Genomic DNA, 24,406 nt, shown 5'->3' with positions numbered 1-24,406 from the left:
TAACATCAGTCTTGAAACCTTACACAGTGTCAATTTCACAGGGATCAGGGTAATTTCTGGCACACTTACAAAACTTTCTCCTTGGCATCAGCCATGCTTGATATTGCATGTTGGACAACTTGACAAATGTAGTGAAAAGCTATAGCACCAAAGTGTTTGGCAATGATCACGTAGGCGTGCACACTCAAGTGGTGGGCAAGTGCTGAAGATGAAATTTCAGCTCTCTATTTTTTTCTGGCACACTATCTACGACAGCATTCCCCTCGCTCCGTTCCTTTCGGTATCTCTTCCCACTGTAACAGATCCCCTCTTAGATAGGGATGTGGACATCTTTTCATCTTCTCTGGATCCATCTGGGAGAGTTTAGGGTCCATGTGGAAACCATTGGAACGGGGACGGCAACTGATCAGAGAAAGATGTGCCCCTCTGGAGCTGCAGCACATGTTTGGATCTGGGTACCCTTATTTGCTTTGTCTCACCCTCTTTAACATTCCTGTGCCCCATATTTCTGGAGGACCCCCCACCTCCACACTTGGAGTTAACCTCTATGGCCTTTTCCTCTCTTTTGTCCCTTTCCATCCTTTCGTCCCTCTCTCCTCGTCTCCCCTGTGCCTGGTAAAGTGATTGGAGAGGGATCAGCATGGTGGAAATGAAAGTGGCCATGACGAAAGGCTGAGGGATCTGCTGTAACATTACATTGGATCCCCTTGTGTTTTTTCCTTCCCCAGTTTCCTCTGTGCCTGCCTGTTTCCCTCCACACAGCCGCTATCATATTACTCTTCCCCAAGTCATCTCCGCAACAGCCGCTGATGTAATCCTAGTTTATGGTCCCGTCCCGACTAAGACACACTGTTCTCCACAACAATGGCTCACTCCTGTGTTTCCTAAACCATTATCAAATTAGACTTTCATTGGAAACTAAAACTAAGTGCATAAGGCTTAATTTCCATTACACCAATTTAACATGAAAAGGAGGCGTCTAACTTACTGCTTTGGATTAGTTTGTGTGACACATGTTACAGAGGAAACATCCGTGCTCCGCATGTCTACTGGATCTCATTAAGTATGCATTAATTAGGTGTAGCCCAAACAGACTGGCAGCACAAAGAGAACTAAAAGACAAGCAAACACACCTGCCTGCACATGAGTGATCACACAGACATACCTAAACTCTGTCCTACTGCGCTGTAGCGGTGGACGTTGTTGTACATCAACCCCTGGAAGGTCCAGCTGAGTTGAGGCAAGCAGGAGCTGTATAATGTTTATGATTCCTATTATCTCTGACATGAAGCAAAACCAGACCCGCAATCATTGTAAAAGGTCTCATCTCCAGCTCCACGCCAGGATATCATCCCCCCCGCCCCGGTCCTGTTTGCACAGCACCACTATAGAATAACACTGCATCAGTCTCCGCTGTTTGTCGATAATATATCTTTGTTTTGGAAAGATGAGTGAGAGACTGGGGAGTGTCCTGTAATCTGGTCGTGAGATCTCTGACTAATAGAGAAGTGAAAATGTCTGTAGCAGATGTTTGTGTTCTGAAATGCTGGGATGAGGGTGCGCGGCAGGTCAAATGGCACTCTGCAGGAAAGCGTGCTGTGTTTATGGATGTAATTGCTCTGATGGTGTGAGTTAGCGAGCTGACAGGCTCCTCTTACAGTTCTCCTTCCTGCCTGGGAACATGAGCTATCCACCCCGTGCAAATGAGCGCATGTCATTGTGTTTCACATCATATTAGGAGTGTTTGTGATGAATGTGCCGCCTTGACCGGTGGTAACTCGTTTATCCATTCATGTACAGTACCATCCCTCTTTCTTCCTCCCTTGTTCTTTCACACACACGCTACACAGATGAACACACAAACAAACACACATGCAGAACCAGACAACCACGCAGATTTCAGTTTCTCAGAAAGAAAAACAAGTTGCCTCACACCCCCCTCTGAGCCCAGTCATATTCAAGGGTCTCATGGCTGGTCCAGGTCCTACACAGTCTCTTTGTCGGAGAGCCGAGGAGGGGTCAGATCTGGAGGAGCAGCGGAGGAGGTCCAGGGGGAGGGCTGGTGGGGCTCCAGGGGCCTGGAATGTTAATTGGGAAGATTGTTTTAATAAGGCCCTCATCTTTGCAGATGCTGGGAGAGGGTTAGCCGGTGGGGCCACACAGACGGGAGGTCAGCTCACAGTGAGATATTGTCAGCAAACATAACTGACACAATGTGAACCGGGCTGTGTAAGACACGTAGCAGGATTAAGGCACAAGTGGATAAAGATATTCCACGGCTCTTGGCGTGTTTACGTCTGCTTTTCTGGAGGTAAAAGGATTTGCTGTAATGAACATTCTATGGTGACAAATGTGCGATCTGCATATACTCACCAGTTCTGTGTTGTGTAAAATCCTATTACACTGTGAAGACTCAGACAGACTAGCGCAGTCTGTAAAGCTGAATGCAGGCAGAGACAGGAAATGAGAAAATGGTGAAAATTGCAGAGGCAAAGATAGAGGAGAGAGTTCAAAAAGGGTTGGTTCACCCAAGTCACGGAAACACATTTTCTCACTTAACACAAGAAGTATCCAGCCACGCAGCCTGTTTATGTCCAGATCTCTGCCTTAACCTCAGTAAATTTTGTTTATGGTGCTCACAGCATTGATTAATTACATTTTAAAAATTCAACAGCAACATCTCTTTCCAGAATCAATGCCCCCATTACTCTGGATAATCCATGGAGCACATTGTCAGCAGTTTTCATTGGAACTATTTCTTCAGTAGAAAATAGTTCCAATGGAAATGTTTACAGCAAGGTCCTTAAAGGGACGGTACACCCGAAAAAATGAACTGTTGCTTTAAAAAGATATGACTGATAGACTCTGACTTGGATCAGACACATGTTATGCCCAGAGAAAGACATCTGTTTTTGGACAAACTGTGATTTGTTTCTTAAATTGTGGCTTGTATGAGCACTTCTGAATATTTTCATACATGAATAATGTGGCCTAGCATATGGAGATTATAGTCTAGCTTCAAATTACATCAATGAAATGATCATCAAGATTTGCCTGGATGCCACAACCACATTTAATTCTGTATATTGTAAACACAGGAAGAAGTTAAATTGTTGACACGTTTGCAGAGGGCAGAAGGGCTACAGATAGTCCCATTGCCTCAGTCCGTGTTGTGTGTGAGAGGGAGAAAGAGGCAGAGAATGAGAGAGCATATTGTACAGGTGTATATGTGTGTGTGTACTATAGTGTTAAATCTGCTCTTTTGTATCTCTATGCAAAGAGCTTCAGGCTGGAGACTGTGCAGTGAGTGGTGAGAGATATGTTACCTCCTCGTCCTCAGGGAGTTGGCAGTAGAGCTCCACCTATAGACAAGACTTACACCACTGAAGACAGACTTTACTCATACAGCTCCTATCTTTGTACCAAGAAGAATTCAACCCGGCTTGCCAATGACGTATCATCGACATGCTTTTTTTTTAAGCCCTGGCACTTCAGTGTTGGCTGCTGCAGTGTTGCTATAGCTGTGTCATTAAGTCATCTTTTGCTATTGCAAATGAAGGCAATTCTTCACTTGTAAAATACCTGCTTCTCCCACCTTTATCTCCCTCATTATTATTTTACTGCACTGTGAAACTGGATGGAAACAGAATGTATTCCATTGGCATCAGCGCTGTGCTGTGTAAACGGAATATTTTATTTAGCTTGGCCAGCCACTAATGAGAAAACTATACATGTCTGAGTGCATTTTGTAACCACGGAACTCGATGCCGTGTTTCCACAACAGGTAACACACTCTCCCTCAGAGTCAGAACAGCCTTGAAATCACTTTCATATGCAGACAGAGTGTACGGGCTGATCTGTCAGAAGCTGACAAATCCACAAATGGCTCACCTATGTTTTTCGATCATTATACTTAAATGTGATAATCCCATACAGATGTTTGTTACACAGTTTGCATTGTGGCAGCGGGTGTTGCTATCAAGATTTTATGGGATTTGTACTTTTTTCATTTTTTTATAATGTTTTTGGACAGAGAGGGAGTCATTCTCAAGCTGTTTTTTTTTTTCCCGACATTCCTGCCTGTGCAGTCCCAGCACTCGAAACATTCTTTATTTTAGTCCAACTCCTGCTCACCCAGCACTCCAATCACACAGGCACTGTTTATTGAACTATGAGGTGCCAAGTCACTCACTCACTCAGTCACTCACATAAACCTGCCTCCCTGCTGCCCTCTGCGTCTTTCCCCGTGTTCGCCGAACGCCATCTCTCTCTCCGAGCCTGACGAGAAGACTTATGACCATTTAAACAAACACAGGCACTCAATGGCCTCTCTGTCTGCGCGGCTGTGGGGCGAGGTTTCCTTTATGTGGTGTGTGTGTGCGTATGTGTGTGCATGCCAGTATATGTGTGTGTGTGTGCACGTTTGTGTTTCTTTATGTACAGACATAATTGCTGTTGGATAATTGTTGCGCATGAGGTCTACATGTGTTGAAGTGTAGAGGATGAAGTGCTGAGATTGAACCCTCTGCACTCGGCTCTCTGCAGCCTCAGCGAGTGCAGATATGCCCTCTGCTGTGCCACTGAAAGGTTCGCAAAGCCATCTGCCCTTGGTGCCATGTGCCAGGTATACACTGTAATCACCTGGCACAGCACAGTGTAAATGCCTTTACCCCCCTCGCCTTACCCCTGCATTAATCCTCACACCCACAGGGCCAGCCTGATTTATTTCCCTACATGGCATGGTTTACATTTGTATCTGTATATCTCTGCAGTTAGAAGCACATGTGCTGGGCAGTCTGTGGATGCTGATCAAAACAGTGTCAGGGGCTCATCTGATCTGCAGCAGTCGAGATATCTTCAAATGATTTTCAAACATGTTGTTTAATCAAATTTTTATACCAGTTGAGAGAACATGTTGACAGACACATGTACGTCTGTGTTTATTTGCTCGTGGACTCCTATAGTTTATTGTTTCAGCTCTGAATGTTTATACAAGTTAATAGGGGCATCCTGTCTCTACTCAGTGACGTGACATCACATCTGAATCTGGAGGATGACCTCATGGCACACAGGGTGTGCAGGTGCAAACCCTAAAGGCCAGTTGGGTAATAGTCTGTCTGCTCTTGTTGACATATTTACGGTTGTCCACAAGGTGTGTTGCGGTCAACCAGGCACTTAGGCTGTCAAGCATTTTTAAGCAATGTGACTCTGCAGATGTGACCTCGTATTGAATGTCACAGTAGTCTAGAGAGGTGCCATTGTTTCCTACGTGATTTATCAGTTCGGCATTTGGAAATACATCTATAGAAGAAATCAATAAATTCAATCCTAAAAGAACTAAACATTAAGGAGTGAGAAGTACAGCTTTATTGTAATGTTCACTATTATTTACAACTTCCCTCCGTGTCAGTTTTATCTTTGTATTTGTGTATGTGTACATAGCTGTGAAGTTTATATCTATAATCAGCTATCCCAGACAGTATTACGCTGTGGGATAGGATCGAGTGTCTGCAGGGTGGGCAAGAGGGCATGAGCTCAGAGCCGAGGAACGAGAGCCAGATTGAGAAAGAGAGGGGAGTCTGCCGTGTCCAATCTCATCTCCCTGGTGGTGAGGTCAGGAGGGGGGAACAAGAGAATGAGAGGAAGGAGGGAGGCAGTGGTTCTCCGGAGTACAGTAGGAGTCCTGTTATGTCTTCACACCCACCAGCAAAACTACAGATTTATGCAGTGCAAACACACACATAAAGCGTAAGCACGCCGCTGGCAAATTATCCACCTGCAAAAGCCTTTGCAATGGAGTGGCATGGGTTAACACAGCATTGCTATGAGCCTGTATTTGATGTAAGCTGCTCAGTGTGTGTGAGCTGACAGAGAGGTAAGATAAGGAGGTCAAATGCTGAGAGGGGAGAGAGAAATTTAGACACAATGTGGGAGATGCACGGCGGGAGAGAATGAGAGGTGTTTGTCCCACAGGACGGAGCTGGAGGCAAGGTGAAGAGCATCAATATGGAAGGGTTTAGCTCACAAACATAGCCGCACTGTGAATAAGGCAGATTTTTGCTTATGGCGTAAACAATACTCGTGAAGGGGCAGAGGAATTATGTTGTACAGTAAGCAAAAATGCACTGGAGGGGAGCTCAGCCAGCATAAGCCCTATTTTAATACAGATGAATTTGTCATGTGGCCAGAATCAGGCAGATTATAATGTGTTCCAGCTTATGTGAATCTGTGACCATTTTGTTTACATGGGAAATATTGTTGAAACATCCATGGTTTAACCTTTTTTTAATGTATTTAGCTGTTATTCAGACATTCACTCGTCTCCTTCAGGAGAGAAAGCATTTCTACTGCAGCTGAAGCTTTAAGCAGTCACGTACTGTACAGTAAAACCATGAAAACCTGGGGCTGCTTAGCCATTTGATATTTTCTCAGTGTTTTTGTACTGTCCATTCATCCCTACCAAATGTCCTCAGGTAATGTCTGATGATGTTTGACTCCCGATAGCCTGACAGTGGCAGCTTGTAAAGCAAGTAGAGCAAATTTGATCAGTTTAAAAGAAGCAGAACTACCTTCAGGAAACAGGACAAGAGATAGATTATCTTCCTCAATATGGAGCAGATTCTTTCTTTTCCCTTGCTTCTGCCATTCCTCTTCCTCTCTTTCTCTGCTGTTATCATTCACTCTGCCTCCCTTAAGGGGCTAGCCATGTCCATTCTGTTTCAAGGAAAAATCCAAAGCCAAAGGGGAGACCCATGCTGTGCTCCGTCTCTCTGCGGGATTGACTCTTCTGATAAATCTTTAATTCCCTGGTGGGTCTGTTTTTGTATCCTTCCAAAGATTTGCGGGGAAGCTTGTTGTACTTGCTTTAATTTCCTCAGAACAAAGCTCATCTGATCTTTCCCACCCAGACTTGTGTGTGGCATTAAGTCTTCATTTTCATTAATGTTGGAGGGGCAGCACGGGAATCTCATTTTAATTTGACATTTAACCATCTGTTTTCAATTTCCTGAGGAAAATAGCGCATGTGCAGGAGTGTGTGTGTGTGTGCCTGTGTGAGTGTGTGGGTGGACAGGGGATAGTTTGAGGGGGTGATGGACCTGGGAGTTTTCAGAGCTGAGAGCAGCCATCTCAGCTGACCTTTAACGGAGGGTTTGGGTGTAAGAAGTGATGGCAGCTAATTGTGTTAGCCTCAGCGCAGCTCCAATTTGCTACTGTGGACCTGGGGAGCGATTCATCATACGGTACAGCAGAGTGTGGTTAAACTGGACTTGGCAGGACCCAACAGATGTTTGCCACTGCAAACGAAATGTCTGCTTTGATAGATATGGTTGTTTTATGCACAGTCAGCTGTTTGTCTTGCAGCGAAGCATGTCACCCAGATGAGATAGGATGTGTTTTGTTCTTGGCCCACTGAAAAGAGGAAATGCAATGCAGAATAGATTCCTTTACCTTGACAAAGCGTATTGATATCTGTCCAGGTCCGGATATTCACTCTGTTTCATTCCATCATCAGCGCATTTGAGCAAATCCACGGCGGACAAAGAGGCGTCTTCATGCTGGGACCTGTGACTCTGGCCCATTTCCACATATTAAGCCACAAACTGAAAGTCTTTCTGTACACACACAAACACACACACACACACACACACACACATTGAGTCTGGCCTCCCTGTTAATAGCACAGGAAATATTATCTGCTAGGGGACAGCTGCAGGCTCACTAGAGAGACAGAATGGTAGAGTAGGCTCATTATCCCAAACACAGACCACACCACACACACACACACGCACACACACACACACACACACACACACACACACTTTCAGGGCAACACACAGCGTGAGTGAGTCTCTATCCCATTTTTTCACCCATTTCTGGGTCCTAGAGCAGGAGCAACTAGCGAGGCAGCCGGGCAGGGCCTTTTGTAGTATGTATACAGGAAGGAGGGACGCAGGATGCCTTATTTAAACTAGGGGGGCCAGAGGCAACTGATTCCACCACAGCTCCGGATCTGACAGGGCTTCTGGCGGAAGAGTTGGGGCTTTGTACCCCATCCAGATCTGTGTCCGTCTGTCTCTCTGACAGACTGTCTGGCTGCCTCTGTCTCCCTCCTGCTCTCTCTGCCTCATCCCAGAGGATTTTGTTTTCCACTACGCAGATGTTCAGGGCTGTCTGCCGCGCTGCACTCAGCTGTGTTTATAACAAAGAGGTGTTGGTTTGGAGGAGGAGAGAGGGCGGCGAGGTGAGGAAGCTAGTGCTGTTAAGGAGGGGTGGAGGTCACTGCGCTGTTGGTGTAAACACTGGTTGATGCCAGCTATCCCTCGGGCCTCCAACTAGTCAATACAGCATCCCTTTTTTTCCCTTTTTCCTCACCACACATCCCGCCTTATTTTCCAGGGGGACAGATGCATCTGCATGTTAGCAGAAAGAGCTCTTGTGAGGCCAGCAGGGGAGGCAGAGACCCACTGAGAGGAGACCATGTGCACTTAATGTCACAGTTAAAGTTTCTGAACTTACTTATCCAAGCGTTCTTAACAAGCTCTGCATTAGCTGTGGAGGAAAAACATGAAATATCAACAGGATATTAATCAATCATTGTCACCAGATGATGCCATATGTGTATACTTTTATACTCACTGCACAAAAACAAGAAATAGAGAAATTTGACTTTTAAGTATTCTCAGAGCCAAGGTTGAGTATTGCATCTTCGATTTTTGACTCACTTCGACGCTCAAGGCCAACTTTTACAGTGACGCTCTTTGGAGCAGATTGACCTTGCTGATGCAAATAGAGACGGTGTTTCTTCAGATGGAGCCGGTGCTCTAATGGATCGGATGTTTAGTGTTTACATTTGCATTCCTGGATGACTGTATCTGCTTTTAAGCATACCAAATGAGCTCACTCACCGTGCAGCTGCACTGCTGAGTTTGAGTTGGATCAGAGTGAGCGTAAAGAATGGGGGTCACACACATAATTGCAATTCATCTGTGTACAGCACACTGTGCCTATATATGTACATGCATGCCTCTTGTTGGTAGCAGCAGCACATATGTCGCAAAATACTGGATGTATTGTTTTGTATGTATTGCTGTACAGCTGTGCTTAGGGAGGTGTGGGTGTGGTTATGCAGCAATGCACTGGGGAAGCTAATACCACACATCTTACTCCAAGCACAGGTTCCTACTGTTGAGTTGGATTCCGACTCCACGTTACAAGAAGCAGAGAGCAGTATCTGGGCTCGGCAATGTCCAATTAAGTGCTTAAAGGGTTTAGTGAGGAATTTGTTGGCTGTCAGTAGGTGCGGGGTCCTGGGGTGAGCCTGACTTTGATCTGTGACTGAGGTGACTTTAGAGCAAGCTGAGGAGCGTGAGACAACAGACGGCAAAAGCTTGGTTTTTATCCCAAAAACACAGACACAAGCATTCACATTACTTTTCCATGCATACAAAGGGAAACAATGCACATGCACACACTGACCTCCATACTGTGTGTGGCCTGAATTTCAGCTTGAAATTTACAAGCACTGTTTTCATATGTTTTTATATGTACATGCTGTAAAGCTGGGAAAATAATTACTGGCACACTATCTGCAGAAGGGAGCTGGTGGTCTATTCATTACTCTCTTCCCTCTCAATAAACCTCCAGAGATATAGAGTCCAGAGATATGTTGAAAAAAGAAAAAAAACAGGTATGCATTGATTTGCTTTGTTGCAACCACCAGTTAGTAATGATATTGGCGATATTCTGATAAGGCAGGCAGGCAACGACAAATGATTTCAGATGAGGCAGGTTTTGTAATTTTGCATCCAGCCTCAAATGAAAATCAGAATTGCGCAGCTCATCTCTTTAAACCTTCACATCCATTCAGTTTCAGATTTGTACCAATAAATACGACCTAGGAAGCTGTGGATCTCCTACGTCCAATAATGAAAATCCATGGCAGTGTCATCTTTTTTATAGCACCTCTACCACGGAAAATCAATGCAAATAAGAATCATATCCTACCAAAGTCCTGAGCAAGGCAGCAATGGTGGATTGGATCTAATGTAGATTTTCATCTGTGTTAAGATGGTGCGGGTGTATGAGCGCACAGGCTGTAAATATGGACTGTCAGGGAGAGATGAAGAAGCGATGATGGAGAGGTGATCATCACTGTATACTGTGTGTGTGTGTGTGTGTGTGTGTGTGTATGTGTGTGTGCACGCATGATTATATGAAGGTCTGTGTGGTTCGTTCAACAAAGAGGAAGGTCATTGCTATTAGGGATATTGATAGGCACAAATATGTGTTCATCTTTGCTGCTGTAAAGCTTATTGAAGTAAGAGTATATAGGAGTAAGCAGACCATTAAAATAGTTACTGTATAACCCTGGTATATACGGTCACCTACACAATACATACCTTTTTTATGGGGTCAGTACTATGTTCTGTGAGGAAAATGTGGGATTGTTACAGTTTTCATGGCAGGTTTGCTGTTGTGAATCGATAGCGATGTGTGCCTAACATTTTGCCATCCGCGTGGAACTAATTATGTGTTTCAGAATACCTCGGCTGCTGTTTTACTAGCTGCCTTTGGGTTTGTAAGTGTAGTAACAGCTTGAAGTGTTATGTTTTTTTTTTTTTTTTAGTCATCTGCCTCTTTAACTGTTAATTTACTTTCTTTTCCCTAAAGTGATATATTGACTTTTTTTTCCCTCATCCTCCTGTTTCTGTTTTCTTGTAGTTCTACGTGATGACTTCAGACAAAACCCTGCAGATGTGATCGTGGCAGCAGGAGAGCCGGCGGTCCTCGAGTGTCAGCCTCCACGTGGACATCCTGAACCCACCATATCGTGGAAAAAAGATGGAACTAACATTGACGACCGAGATGAGAGAATCACTGTAAGACTCTTTTTTTCTCTGTGGACTGCAGTAACCTTAATATTGTTATTGCTGACACGTAGGCTAATCTATAGTTGCCTGAAGGCTGCTTTGTATATGAAGGTTCAAATGTATGGGATAAAACGACCCAGTGATTCAGGTCAAGTCATTACCACCATTTCAGTGTTCGTTGAAAGATTGATTTGTTTGCCTCATTATTCACATATAGCAATTACCAAACCCAAAGCAGCCCATTTCGGTGGCTACAACCTTTAATGACTGAGGACGATAGAATCAGTCTTGCTCCCTCAGTCAGCAGCAGTGCATTGATTAGGGATGGCCTGCTGATGAAATCAACCAGGAGAAGCGTAGACCAGGGGGTAGAAATGAGCTGACTGGAATCAAAGAGGAGAAAGTTGTACTCGGCAGCAGAAGCGCCTGCAGAATCCAAACAACTCCTTACATTTGATTTGCAACCAAACCACCAATTATTCAGCTTTAATTAAAACAACAGCACAGCCGGCATTGCGGTATTAATCAGCTCTACATGCTTGCTTACCAAAGGCCTTTAAATAATCCTAGCCTTACTGTCTCAACCAAACACAACTTTGTGTCCTTAATCGTTTTCCTTGAACAGGAAGAGAATTTTAGTTGTGTTTGATTATACTGATTGGATGTGTGCTTTAGGGAAGGCTCTGACTCAGCATTTAGCTGACACAAGCAGGTAGCGTGGAGGAAGTAGTTACAGGTGGGTCTGGATCCCATTTTCACATTCTGGCTGGTGGGGATTAAAGGTTTTGGCTACATCTTGAGCAGTTTAATCAGGAGAGACAGAAAAATGAAGTAAAGATAATATTTAATACAGAGTATGAGTGTGCAGATTTAACAGAAGTTTTCGGCACTTGGACACCAGAGGGAGATGTTTTGTGATAGAGGGACATCTGAGCAGCAGCAGGATAAATCCCCCCCATGGAGTCCAGAGACAGGTGGTGGCTGATGACTCTGAGGCTGCTGACTGCAGAGTCGTATGAGGCTGATGAATCCCTAAAGACTGGGAGGTGATGGGGAGGGCAGAGAAAGAACCATATTTAAAATGAGGAGCAGTAAGATGATAGGCTGACAGAGAAGGAGTTGCTGTGTTATTGGCTGATTGTGAATCAGCTGATGACTCAATTGACCTACCCAGGCAATGTCACCTACAGATAGTGAGTGAGCATATGTGCAGGCAGTGAATGGCAGGGTAGCCCAAAGACTGTATAACATTATGGACATAGCTACTGTGAGGTCACCTATTGGTTTGTGGACTCTCATTTTGAAGCCACAAGTTTGGCATGTCAGTCTTTGCCATTTTGATTTTTTTTTTTTTTGGAGCCAGAAGAGACCATATTTGGACGAGAGGGTGGAGCTGTGGAGGAGCAAGGGGTGGGTCTGATTCGTAGACTGTGATGACGCCTCCCAGACAGCCATTCAAAATAACCTCACCTGGACGAAACTAGCTGTAGAGCCCAGAACTGTTTCTTATACCAGGCTGTAAACGTGTTAATTTCTGCTATAAAGTTTGGCATTTTAACATGGGTGTATATGAGGATTGACTGGCTTTTGGAGCAAGCCTCAGCTGGCCGTACAAAGAACTGCAGTGTTTGGCTTCATTTTCAGCCCTGGAGATTTGCTGCTTGGTTTGGCCCCCAAGTGCTGACGATGGCTAACTCCATAGTACAGCCACAGACAATCAGATCTTCCCAAGACAGTAAATACAAGGCACAAATAAAGATGTTCTACTGTGTACGCCTGTAGTGTAGTGCTGAATCCAGCCTGGGGTAGTTGTGCTCAATACATTTTCATTACTGGATAAGTTGAAACAGTGATTTATTGCTGTTGGCTGTTTTTAGCGGAGGACTGTACATGACTAAACACAGTTTTGCTCAGTAGGGGCCAGTTGAGTTTGCCTGCATTGAGCCCTGTGCAAACTCATAAACAGTGTGAGTGTTCTTTCGCTCTGTTTTTTTTTTTTTTTTCCTCCCGAAGCTGCACAGGCAGAAGATTAAGAGTCCGTGTCTGGCCGCTGAGCAGCGTAATTGAAAGAAACAAGCGCATAATCTAGTTTAAAGAGAATCAAATCATATCTGTCTCTGAGTCAAGTCAGTAGTTACTGATAAGCACAAGACCGCTGTATAACAAAGTGAACTCTTGTGGCCTTTGAATTTACTGTCTTGTGTTTTCTACACTTTGGATAATGCATGTATCATGTATTTACTGTATTTACACTTTACCATTTATGACGACTACAGATGGTATTTGAGGCAAAAAGCAACATCTTTTTCTCCCTAAACTTACATCCATGACAATTAATGTTGGGTATTTGATCTCATTCTTGTATAAAACAAAATAATACCATTTATATTTTCAGTTTTGTTCATCACCTACTGGTAAACTAATCCCTGCTGTTAACTGTAGAGTGGGAGAGGTACTTTGAGGACACAGCAGCCCTGGTTCAACTCTTGCACGCATGGCCTTTCCCATAATTATATTTTAGCCCCACTGAAAACATCACATACACACACCCTTTTTCTTTTGGTTATAAATCATTTCTGCAACAACATCCATCCTACCCCCTGCATGGAGGAAGTGAGGACTTATTCTTACTGCTGTATATGTGATTTTGTGCACTGATGGTTGAAATCCTCAGAATAAACAGTGTGAACACTGCTGTTACACAGGCAGGATGACTCAGGGTTGTGTCCGTGTAGCCTGCAGCAGTGTTGGGCCTTCTGTGGGACTGAAAACAGGCTCTGGTAGATTTAACAGAGCTGCGCCGACCAGCTGGTGTTGCTCACTGTAAACTTCCTGTCAAGCACAAAACCTTGCAGACTGAGCGTTCCCAAATGAGCACTTTTAAAGTAGCGCTCGACGTCATGTATGACTATCTAAGTATGTGTAATCAACTGTGGTGACAGATGGGTGTCTGGACGGTCTCCTGTGGAGACCCATGTTAACAGATCAAGTTGTATTAGAAATAGGACAATCATTGGGCGATGTCCAGAGTTTGTTTATGGTATAGTGAATATGGTGTGAGTGAATATAGGACTGTATAGAGGGAAGCAGAGGGTGGAATCTTTATAATGTGATGAACAGCTGAGCTCGTCAAAAGCCCCCCCCCCCATCCAGCCTGCATTGTTGTGTTTGGTTGAGTCCATTCCTCCTGCCGTGGAACATGCTGAAACGTGCAGTCTCCTTGGTGATTGCTGGTGATCAGAGCGAGGTCCCAAACCACCTGCAGTGGGGATTTTCTCTCTGTGCTGCTGGGATGGGCCGGCTTGGCTTTGGTGGCTGCAGCATAAAGAGGGAATGAACTTCAGGGAGAGGCAGACACATCAGAAGGAACCCTTCTGTTTTTCTATCTATTTTGGTCAGCTGTGTGTAAACACCAATGACATGCTGTGTGCCATCTCACATATATTCATGACTTCATGTGGGGCGGTTGTGAAAAGTTTCCCACTGAGCCACAAAGAGTGAGCTAGAGCTATTACCCTGTAATGCTGCTGTGCCACTCGCAGCAGCTGGCCACATTCCTCTCAACTTTGTCAAACAGGTCTTTCAGGGACAATGAGTAAAGGAAAAATAAACAGAAACAGGAAAAATGCCAGTATTTAAACCCAGACTATTGTCTGCCTAGAGCAAGAGTTTGTTGGCGACATCATAAACGGCCAAAATGCAGCACATTGTCCTCCTCCCTTTGTGCAGTAGTTGTGGCTAATTATCAGCCTGGAAAATGAACTGCTGTGTGAATACAGAACAGAATGGATGCTGAATAGAGGCTTTTTTCATTATCAGCATTGCCAAATGACATGAGACAAAAGGCAACAGGATAGAGCCATCTCCCTGTAATATAGGGATAATGGTCAGATTGTCGGGGCTTTCAGCAGCCTGTGTGCCTCGGTGTGTTGTGTGGAGAGGATATACTTGCAGAGAAAAGGAGGACCGCTGCTGCATTCATTTACTTGCTCTCAGAGTCCCCGCTGCTCTGGCACTCCAAATATGCCTGTGGAGAATGGGAAACTGCCACAGACACACCGAGGTAAGAATATGGATAGAGTGGACGGGGCCTAAGTGGATCCTCATGTCAAAGCCCTGTGGACCCAACAGAACACCCCCCCCTCTTTCACTGCTGCATAGTCTGCCCTGACCTTGGGCCTTTGTGAGTGTCACAGTGTTTTAGCTGTTAAGCCTTTCCTCAAACAAACAGTAACATAATGATACTTCAAACCCCTCCAGCACCGCAGGGTGCCCTAAATAAGCTAGCTTTCTACAGCCTCTTCAAGTCTCTCTGCCCTCTTGCTTTACCATGAATATTAAACAGGGGTGAAGGGCTGAGGAATGCCTCAGAACCAGAAGAATGTGTCCGGCTGCAAAGTTGTCCTTCAAGACTACTTTATAAGAATCCATGCACATACCGCTTTAAGTTTGTTCATCATGTGCAAGTGATGAAAACTGAGTATGCCAAGTACAGAGATTTACCAAGATGTGTCACAGATCACAAGTGAACACACATGTAGGAGGACTTGAGTTTAACATGATAGTCACGCATTTGCAATATTGTGTGTCAAGCTCTCTGTCAGTGGTACTCTAATGAGGGTATTGATTACATGCTTGCAGGTGGTGGTCCCGGTCTCGCAGGCTGATCTGTGCATTTAAAACCTTAAGCCTCCATCAAGGCAAAGAGATCATTGGTGCACCACGCTATTGTCTGTCTCTGCGCTGACTGGCATGGCTGTGAGCTGAGAGAAGGGCTGAGGGGCCTGCGCTGGGGCCGGGGCTGCCTTTCTGACTGCCTGAGAACAAAGCACCTCCTCTGGCCTGTAATCAAAGCCCTGGGAAATAACAGACATGACATTCACCTGGACAAACACACATTCCCTGCTGGGTGTGTGTGCTGTTCATGTGTGCTTGAATGTATGTTCACTTGCTCTCACTTGTAGCTGTATGCACACACGGGAAAATATTCCAAGAAACCTATTCTTTAAAACATTGCCTGCGATAATAGACGAAGCTGTCCTGAAGTGCTTTTGAGGCAACTGGAAAAGTGCTCGCAGTCCTGCACTGCCTCAGGTGTTTCCTTGGGGACCTGCGGTTGTGTTGGATTGGGAAAGTGTTCTTTGGCTCAGCTTACCCTGAGGAGGAACAGGCCGACAGATAGTGATTTAGACTTCAAGTGGAAGCTGAGTGGGAACAACGAGAAACAGCTAGAGAGATAGAGTGGTCCAGTTTGTCTCCATCTCTGTGTGCTCAGAGCAAAAACCTTATAAAAAGCGCTCTTTAGCACCAAGCCATTATGTGTTTGTGAGTGCATTTCATCATGGTGTCGTAATGGCCTTTTGGTAAGTAAGTGCTCACAGGCATTCTTAAATGCAATCAGGAAATGTTTTGTAATGCTTGAGCTATGCTGTTTTCTGTTTTCTCCGTGTCAACCACAGGCCCCAAGTGTCTCTCACACTCTAATATTGCTGTTTTTCCTCTCTGTGATAAGCCTCTCACCTCCTCCTCTATTCCCTCAGATACGCGGAGGGAAGCTGATGATCACAAACGCCCGGAAGACTGATGCTGGGAAGTACGTGTGCGTTGGCACAAACATGGTGGGAGAACGTGAAAGTGAAATAGCTGAACTTACAGTGCTTGGTAATTAATCTTTCTTTTCTCTATTAAAGCATCTCAATCTGTTGTTTACTCTCTGTCCACATACAGCCCACAAACACGCACATCCACACATTTTTTGTGTTTCTCTGCAGCGAGAAACAGAATCCAGATGTTAAGCTTTGAGTGTCTGTCTCCCGGGGAAGTAAATGGTGTCACTGACCTTTATCAGATAGAGTGTGAGATGACCTCCAATCTCACACTTAAATATGAATCCCACACTGGCCCCAGCAGCTTCTCTCCTGTGACCAGCTGCACCCTATTTCATCACGAGTGACCTCCGACCTCAGTTCCCTCCTGTGTCCCAAGCAGAGAGCATGTCCAGACTCCTGATTTTATCGCCAGCTTTCTCGCTTCCTCTATCGCTTCTCCTCTGTGACCTCATATAATCTGTCACAAGGAACAACAACAAAGCCAGTTTCAAAAGGATAAATAATTATAATGCAATAATACTGTCAGGGCTTAATCAAGGCCGGCTCGTAGCTTTTGTGCAACCCAGAAACTCTGGTTAATCATTAACCACTGCAGTTAGTTTTTTGGGCCAAGTCTGATGGAATATATTTAAAGTAACTGGAAGTGATTGTTTTTAGCCCAAGTGAATAAAAAATAAGGATTGAAAGTGCTGTGATAAACCTGCACCTTTAGAATTTGGAAACCAGTAAGAGTCAGAGCTGGACGCGAGGGTGACGGGGTTAACACGACGACAGACTCCCTGTGTCAGGTCCTGTTTAGTGTTCTGTCTTCAATTAATTTAGTGCCTTGTCATGTGTAATTAAAACCATATACAGTACCACAAGTTAGTCACTGTTTCCTGTCCTTAATTTTGTCGTGTGATGCATGTGTGGTGTCTACTCCCTGTAGTCTAGACTGTATTTTTTGTCTTTTTAACCTGTGTCATTCCCCAAAAATTGGCTATTACCTTATTACTTGGTGTCTCTGGATAACAAACTAAATTAGATTATTTCACATCATTTCGTCATTATCATTCCAGGACACCTCACAGGACCTAAAACTAAAACTTCAAGATGGCTTTTTCCACTGGGTTTTTATTCTATTTTCAATTTCCTTTTAAACTTAGCTCTAAAGCCTGACAATAAAGAACAAAACCTAGATTTATTGAAGGAATCAAAGCAACAGATTTAATGACTTTCACTTAATCAAAACTATTCCAGTACTACCATGCTGTGCTCTGATTTTCAATTTGTGTGCTGTTATTCATCTATGCAGAGCGTCCCAGCTTTGTGCGTCGCCCAGGCAGCCAGGTGGTGTTAGTAGACCAAAGTGTAGAGTTCAGGTGTGAGGCCCGTGGCGACCCAGTTCCCACCGTGCGCTGGAGGAAAGACGACGGTGACCTGCCTAAAGGAAGGTATGACTCATCAACTGGTCCCCTTTCATCATGCAATATCTTTGTCCCTCACCCTCTCCCTCTCTGTGTTTGATCCACCGCTCACTTTTTTATGTCGTCAGCTGACGCATCTTGCATTGACCCTGTGTGGAAAAAAAGTTTTTTGTGTACATGACAATATTTGATTTGATCTAGGTATGAGATTCGTGAGGACCACACCCTGAAGATCCGTCGTCTGACCTCTGCTGATGTAGGCTCCTACACCTGCGTGGTAGAGAACATGGTGGGCAAGGCGGAAGCATCGGCCACGCTCACCGTCCACGGTAAGACAGGACACTGCTACGAGTCTCAGTTTTGCACTGTTCATTGGGCCACATTATTCCATTTATAGCCTCCTTGGACAGCTATTCTAAATTCATTTCCATTCTGGGTTATTGTGCAGCTTGATGTAAATGCAATTTAGCCCAGCCACATTGCCATAATGGCCTTCAGCTTTGGCACTACACGGTCATCACTTTCAACTGTTCTCTCTCAATTAGCTGATTGATTTCTAATAAAAAGAAATGCAAAAATCCATAACAGCTGTAGACCTGTGCACATGGGAGCTCAACAGCAATCGATTTCATTTGCCCTATACAAGTGGCATTTCTCCAGAGGCCTGTCTTCCATCATGTTTTAGGACATACAGTACTATTTGTGAATCTATGGAATATCTCTGTGTCTCCTGTGGACCTCTCCATTGGACGTCTTATTAACACAGTTGGAATATAAAGCAGCCGGTCACAGAGTGTGAACATTCAGAAAGAAACCATTCAGAGGAACTGGGGGGCTGGGATCACCCCTAAACCCTCCTGAGAATCAGTGGAACACAGGGGCCATTTAACGCCAAACTAATGGGAATGTTGGGAGTCGGGTTGGAGAAGAAGGGAGGGAAGGAGGAGGAGGCTCATTGCTTGGGAGATGGGGGTTGGATGGGGGGACAGTGAGTATGTTGGTCCTGGTGGCAGCTCGCTACTGATGCAGAACGGGTTGGGAATTGGGACTGGGGGCGATTGTGGTGAAGTGGATAGAGGGGGGAGAGAGGTTTCTGTGTTGAAGTCAGTCATATTAATGTCATTCCCAGCAGTCATCGCAGCAGAGATATAAAGAGACAAGATGATTTTATTCCTTGTCCAACCCCCACCCGTGAAGACAGATACTTCATCTTCACTTGGCTACCCTTTGCAATTATTTCTTGATTTTCTCCTCAAGACAGCAATCTTTAGATCGGTTTGAAGAGTAAGATTAGGCCCACCTGCCAATAAACCCATCAATATATCTGCTTCTCTTATTGCCTTTTTTCCTTCTTTCCCTTCCCTCTGATGAAAGCTTAGTTAATGAAAGGGAACAGCATTGATGCACTGGTTCAATAAGCTGTTCTCCTGGCTTAGAAACATATTTGAAATGCTAAAACCACCCATGTCCTCAGTGGAAATGAAATGTCTTAACTTCAGGCCAATTCCCTGTTGCCTGCACTCAGAAGCAAGGCTCAGACCCTCTTTTCACACACCGTGCCTTTCAACCCCCATGTTATAAGAATTAGAGAGGCATGAAAACCAAAGCACTTAAATGGATTTTACTTCAGCAAAAAAAGAACCCCTGCCATGGATTTAGGGGGCAAATGTCAATGCTTTCTTAGAGTGTAAGATCAGGTGAGAGGCATAGCATGAGTAATAGGAATCTTCGTTCCACTCAAATGCTTAGATGGGACTGATGCCTGAACCTCCGAGTTTTCAAAGTTCCTAGAACCATTTCCATCCTCTCTTCAGATCCCTGAGCTTCATCCAGACCAGGACATGAGGAGGCCAGGGAGGCTGTGGGCACTTAGTAGTCCAGCTAATTAAAGACAAGCAGGCCACAGTCCCACGCCCGGAAATGACATGCTTCTAATTACAGATGCGGGCACAGGAAAGGAAAGAAAGGCCGGGTAATTGTAGGTCTAAACAGGCCAAAGTAGCGAAACGATGTATAGGTAGTAAGACGTCTCTGTGGAAGTGAAGACAACAGTAATGTGGGGGGCAGGAGTTTAGTCTGTGGGTTTAGTGGGCAATGCTGTCGCCCTACATCAAGAGTCAAAGCATGGCAAGACTGCTGAGCCACTGCATAAGAATAACTGAGCAGCTGAATAATATAATTTCCGTGGTAGCGAGCCACTGGCAGAGCGAACTACACCACAAAATGGTAATCCGATATTTAAGGCCAGAGTGGAATTAATGTAAATATTCTTTGAACTCAAGTTTTTCTGCTAGATCGGCTGTGATGTGTAAATGGACGATAAAACCAACGGAATTAAAATTGGATTTGTTCGAAAGACTGGTTAAATATAAAAATCATTCCCTGCAGCTTCATTATGCAATTTGCTCATCATTGCAATATGGTATGTGAAAATGATGTTAAAAATATAGCAAGACACACAGTTTTGTAGATATTCAAAGCAAATCCCTTTTCAGAGTTGGACAGTTTATGAGGAGAAACTGGCTGTGTGCTGACAGAGGGCGATTCTCACACCTCCCATGGTCAGATTGTCAGTGAACAAAGTCGACATTGTGAAAGCGGTGCCCTGGGCTATTTTTCTTTCAGGGTGCTCTGCTCTCGTTACTAACTTAATCAGTGAATTATTGTCTTACACACATGTTTGTCAGTCTACTACACCTCCTTCGGACTTATAAATATGTCGAGGGAAATATTTCCCTGATTGATGGAAGAAACGCATAATTGCCCAAGTCACTAGCCGTATTTATAGTTTCATCGTAAAATCATTAATTTAAGCCACATGAGAATGTAGCAGCAGGATGGGCTGTTCAGCTATTAAATCTGCTGAGGGTGTGCGTACATGCGAGAGTGTGTGTTTTAAAAAATTTAAGAATCAGACAAAGGCACTTTGATCTGGGTCTGGTGTGGTTAGATAATGTTTATACAGTATTTTGTCAATTAAACTTCACCAGCGGACTTCCACCGTAGGAATGTAAATACATTGTTACAGACTGTGCTGGACAGAATTCAGAAAATCAACGTGATATTTTTTTTTTCAGCTGGTTAAGTTTGCCGTTAGCAGTGATTTATGTGTAGGAAGGTCTTGAATGGAATGGGAGTCCCTAGAGCAGCGTTGCTAATAACCCATGTAAAGGGTCTGGAAGGAGACTTGGCACTGGTGCCAAAAGAAAGCGAGTGAGAGGAACTTTCTTGTCAGCCGACTGTGTGCTGCTACAGTGATGATAAATACCAAACCCCGGTTGGGTGCCACATATAGAACTGATGCTTTGTGTCTCTCTATCTCTGTATCATTTGATGTATCTTAAGCATCTCATAGACCCTTATTGTGTATTACTTACTGTCACGCAAAGTTTTGAGAACTACATTTCAGCTGATAGAGAAGGGCCGAGCATTTAAAGCATGCCCCAGACCTCCCAGTGGGAGCCACTATTAATCATGCTAAATCCTCCGCATGCAGTCCTACTCTTGTGTTGATGTCAACCCTACTGAACAGCAGCACTACTCAAACCGCCATCAGTATCTCCGCTGTGGTTCTTTGGTATGTAGCCTGCCTCCTGTCGGCTGGAGGCCACCGTGCCCAGTGTGTTCTCCTCAGGCACTCTGATCTGCTTTTTGATAGAGACTCCCCCCTGCACTGTAAGCTAGCGGAAAGTCCACAACAAAGTAGCCTGGTCAGATTTAAGACTCACCTCTCCCTCCAGGTCCACAACTGTGATCACAGCAGCATGGGAGAGGTAGGGTTACCTCATTAAAGGCTTAGACACACATGAATGGACGTGTGTAGGTGTTGTAGGGGGGGTTGTGTATTTGTGGATGTGGATGTTCTCATGATTGTGTGTATTTAGAGCCTCTCACGCGCAGATAGCGGAGAGCGTCTTCTTCTGGGAGCATTTGATGCGAGTCTTATCTGCATTTTAAAGGCCAGCGGAGGGAGGAGGGAGGAGGGAGGGGTCGGTCATTACTCTGACTGACAGCGTTTATGTTTCCGTGGGAGCCGTTGAAGCAGACAGATTAGATAAGGTGAGTGATTGGCCGGGGGAGATTTATGACCAAGGAGTGACAGTTAACATTCACCTTGTAGTTTTATAAACCAGGCTTACATTTGCAAGGCTGTGTTTGAGGGGACTGTAATCCAGCTGCTCCTTGGGGTGCTCTAAACCTCATTAAGGGTACAGGGATGCTCACCTTCACACACCTGGAAAGAGAGAGAAAAAAAGGGAGCAAAGCATTGTGTTTGCTAAGCATAATGCATCTGGCTTGTGTGTTTCATGTGTGCCTTGTTTTCTTGTCATTTTATTGTACTTAATCCAGTATTTTTCCTGTCCTTGAGTGTGTCCCAAGACTAAGAAGGAATGTTGAATCAGATGTTTTATTGTGTGTGTGTGTGCATTTTTAATGCATTCCTGATCACTCATGGTAATTATTCTTTCCTGTGTGTATCATGTGGTCTCTAGGGTGCGAGCCCAGGGTGAAATATGACATGTCTTTTATTCATAGACTAACAGTAACATGATTATTTGTGCCCATGGACATCGCATTGTTATTTTCCTTATCTCTCCTTTTTATGTCATGCTGTTTATTATTTATTTATTCATCTTTGGGTTTTTTGTTGTTGTGTTTTTGTTTCCTTTTAGTCATGTCTGGTAAGTTGAAATGTCACCCGTCACCTATTCACCGCCCTGACAGAGACAGGAAGCTGTCACAACCCCCCCTCCATCCTCCTCCCATCACTTCTCCACCTTCCAATCAGCACTCATGTTTCTGTTGTCACGGGCAACAGTGACAAAAGGACATTAATGGGTAAAAATATGCTCAGCTTGGGCCTCCAAGGTAAAGCCGCATCATTTCACTCTATTATTTCCCCCCAGTTTTATGCATTACCAAACACCCCATCTTATTCATGGACAAATTATGTCTGTATTTCAAATGACAGTTTTCAGATTGCCTCACTTTATGTACAACACAGCCTCGGTATAAAACAGATTAAAATGTTTGCAGATTTATGATATTTGAGGACCTATCCAGAGTGAGGGTGTAAACTCGCCTGCCTCTGGACCTTTACATTCAGGCTGTGTGTCCTCACATAGATGGCCTATTAGACCAGCAAGGCTTAGTGTCACCGTAGAGCTGCATGGCTGACCTTGGGCTACGACACCACACTTAGTATGAGATGGAATTTGTCATTAAGATGCATGGATACTGCATCCTGGTTGAGGCCTGCTCTATTGGAGGGTGTCAGCATGGACAGATGGCTCAAATTTATTCCCCATTTCCATGTAAATTTTAATGGTCCATGCCCTTGCCCATGCAAATGAGGGGGCATGGGAGGAACCGTTGTTTTTTCTATTCATTACATCTATAATATGCCTGCATTTTGAATTTGATCAGCGTACTGGTTAATCTGCTGTGCACACACTCTGCCAAGTTTTGAAAGAGAGCCTGAATCCTTAAAAACAGATTTGAATACAGGCACTGTGCAGTCAGATGTCCTTTGTCTTATATTTAAATAACCCAGACCACTTGTAACTGCAATATTATGATAACTGTAATAATACACTATGGTGTGTTTGTCTATTCAACGGCTAATTGTTCTCATGGCTGTCCTCCAGTGCCCCCGGCATTTGTGGTCAGACCAAGGAACCAGGTGGTTGGGGTTGGCAGAACCGTCACCTTCCAGTGCGAGGCAACTGGAAACCCACAGCCAGCCATTTTCTGGCAGCGGGAAGGCAGTCAGGTAAACAAAATAAACTCTTATAAAGGTTTTATTTCAAAATTCTCTTTAGCGTACTCATTAAAAGCTTTGGAAAGAACTAATTCGTCAGCTATAGTTCAGTTAATTGCTGACAGATGCTTGCATTCATATGCCATTTTGGAGTGAAGTCTTCAACCTGTCCAATCAACTTACACAAGCCAAATAGCTGTTAATAAATGTCTGACTCTATGTGATCTGCTTTCATCCCCCACAGAACCTGTTGTTCTCCTACCAACCTCCTCAACCCTCCTCTAGATTTTCTGTATCTCAGTCTGGGGACCTTACCATCACTGATGCTGAACGCTCAGACATGGGATACTACAGCTGCCAGGCTATCAACACTGCTGGCAGTGTCCTCACCAAGGCTCTGCTAGAGGTCACTGATGGTAAGCAAAACGTTTTAAGCGCAGTTCCTGCACACAGCAAAGTCTCAGGGTGAATTAGAGGAACACTGAAAGAAAAGCTCGAGTGGATAAATGTTGGTATTTCAGATAATCTTTGGCTCATGAGGATAATGCTGTTCGTCTGAAAAGCTGTGGTTGTCGTCGAGCGTATTAATATCCGAATTGAGGTTTGTGAGGTTCGGTCTGGCCTGTTCAGTGTGTTCCTGTCAGAGGTAGAGACTCTCTGGTGCCTGTGCACCCAGACCGTGGCTCAGTATTTGGCTTCGCTGGCTTCACACTGGCTAATGTCTCCTTCGGTATTCCATGGCTGGCTTGCTGCTGTCTA

The 24,406-nt window shown here is 44.5% G+C and overlaps 1 protein-coding gene across 8 annotated transcripts in view; it reads left to right on the top strand.

Annotated features, from left to right (window-relative positions):
- The window catches only part of robo1 (roundabout, axon guidance receptor, homolog 1 (Drosophila)), a 266,076-nt gene that overhangs the window by 208,663 nt on the left and 33,007 nt on the right, over positions 1 to 24,406 (top strand). For 7 of the 8 annotated variants that reach the window (XM_078166986.1, XM_078166987.1, XM_078166988.1 and 4 more), the window contains 6 exons: positions 10,723 to 10,880; positions 16,412 to 16,532; positions 17,775 to 17,913; positions 18,088 to 18,215; positions 23,535 to 23,659; positions 23,892 to 24,063. In XM_078166986.1, the coding sequence (XP_078023112.1) occupies positions 10,723 to 10,880; positions 16,412 to 16,532; positions 17,775 to 17,913; positions 18,088 to 18,215; positions 23,535 to 23,659; positions 23,892 to 24,063 (843 nt within the window). Of the gene's footprint in view, positions 1 to 10,722; positions 10,881 to 16,411; positions 16,533 to 17,774; positions 17,914 to 18,087; positions 18,216 to 22,559; positions 22,569 to 23,534; positions 23,660 to 23,891; positions 24,064 to 24,406 lie in introns of all 8 variants that reach the window. The other variant, XM_078166992.1, reaches the window with a different exon arrangement.

Source organism: Epinephelus lanceolatus, chromosome 4, assembly GCF_041903045.1.
Source record: "Epinephelus lanceolatus isolate andai-2023 chromosome 4, ASM4190304v1, whole genome shotgun sequence".
In the NCBI taxonomy this organism is placed as follows: domain Eukaryota; kingdom Metazoa; phylum Chordata; class Actinopteri; order Perciformes; family Serranidae; genus Epinephelus; species Epinephelus lanceolatus.
The sequence above is the reverse complement of the archived record's forward strand: the minus strand, read 5'-3'. Positions and strand labels throughout refer to the sequence as shown.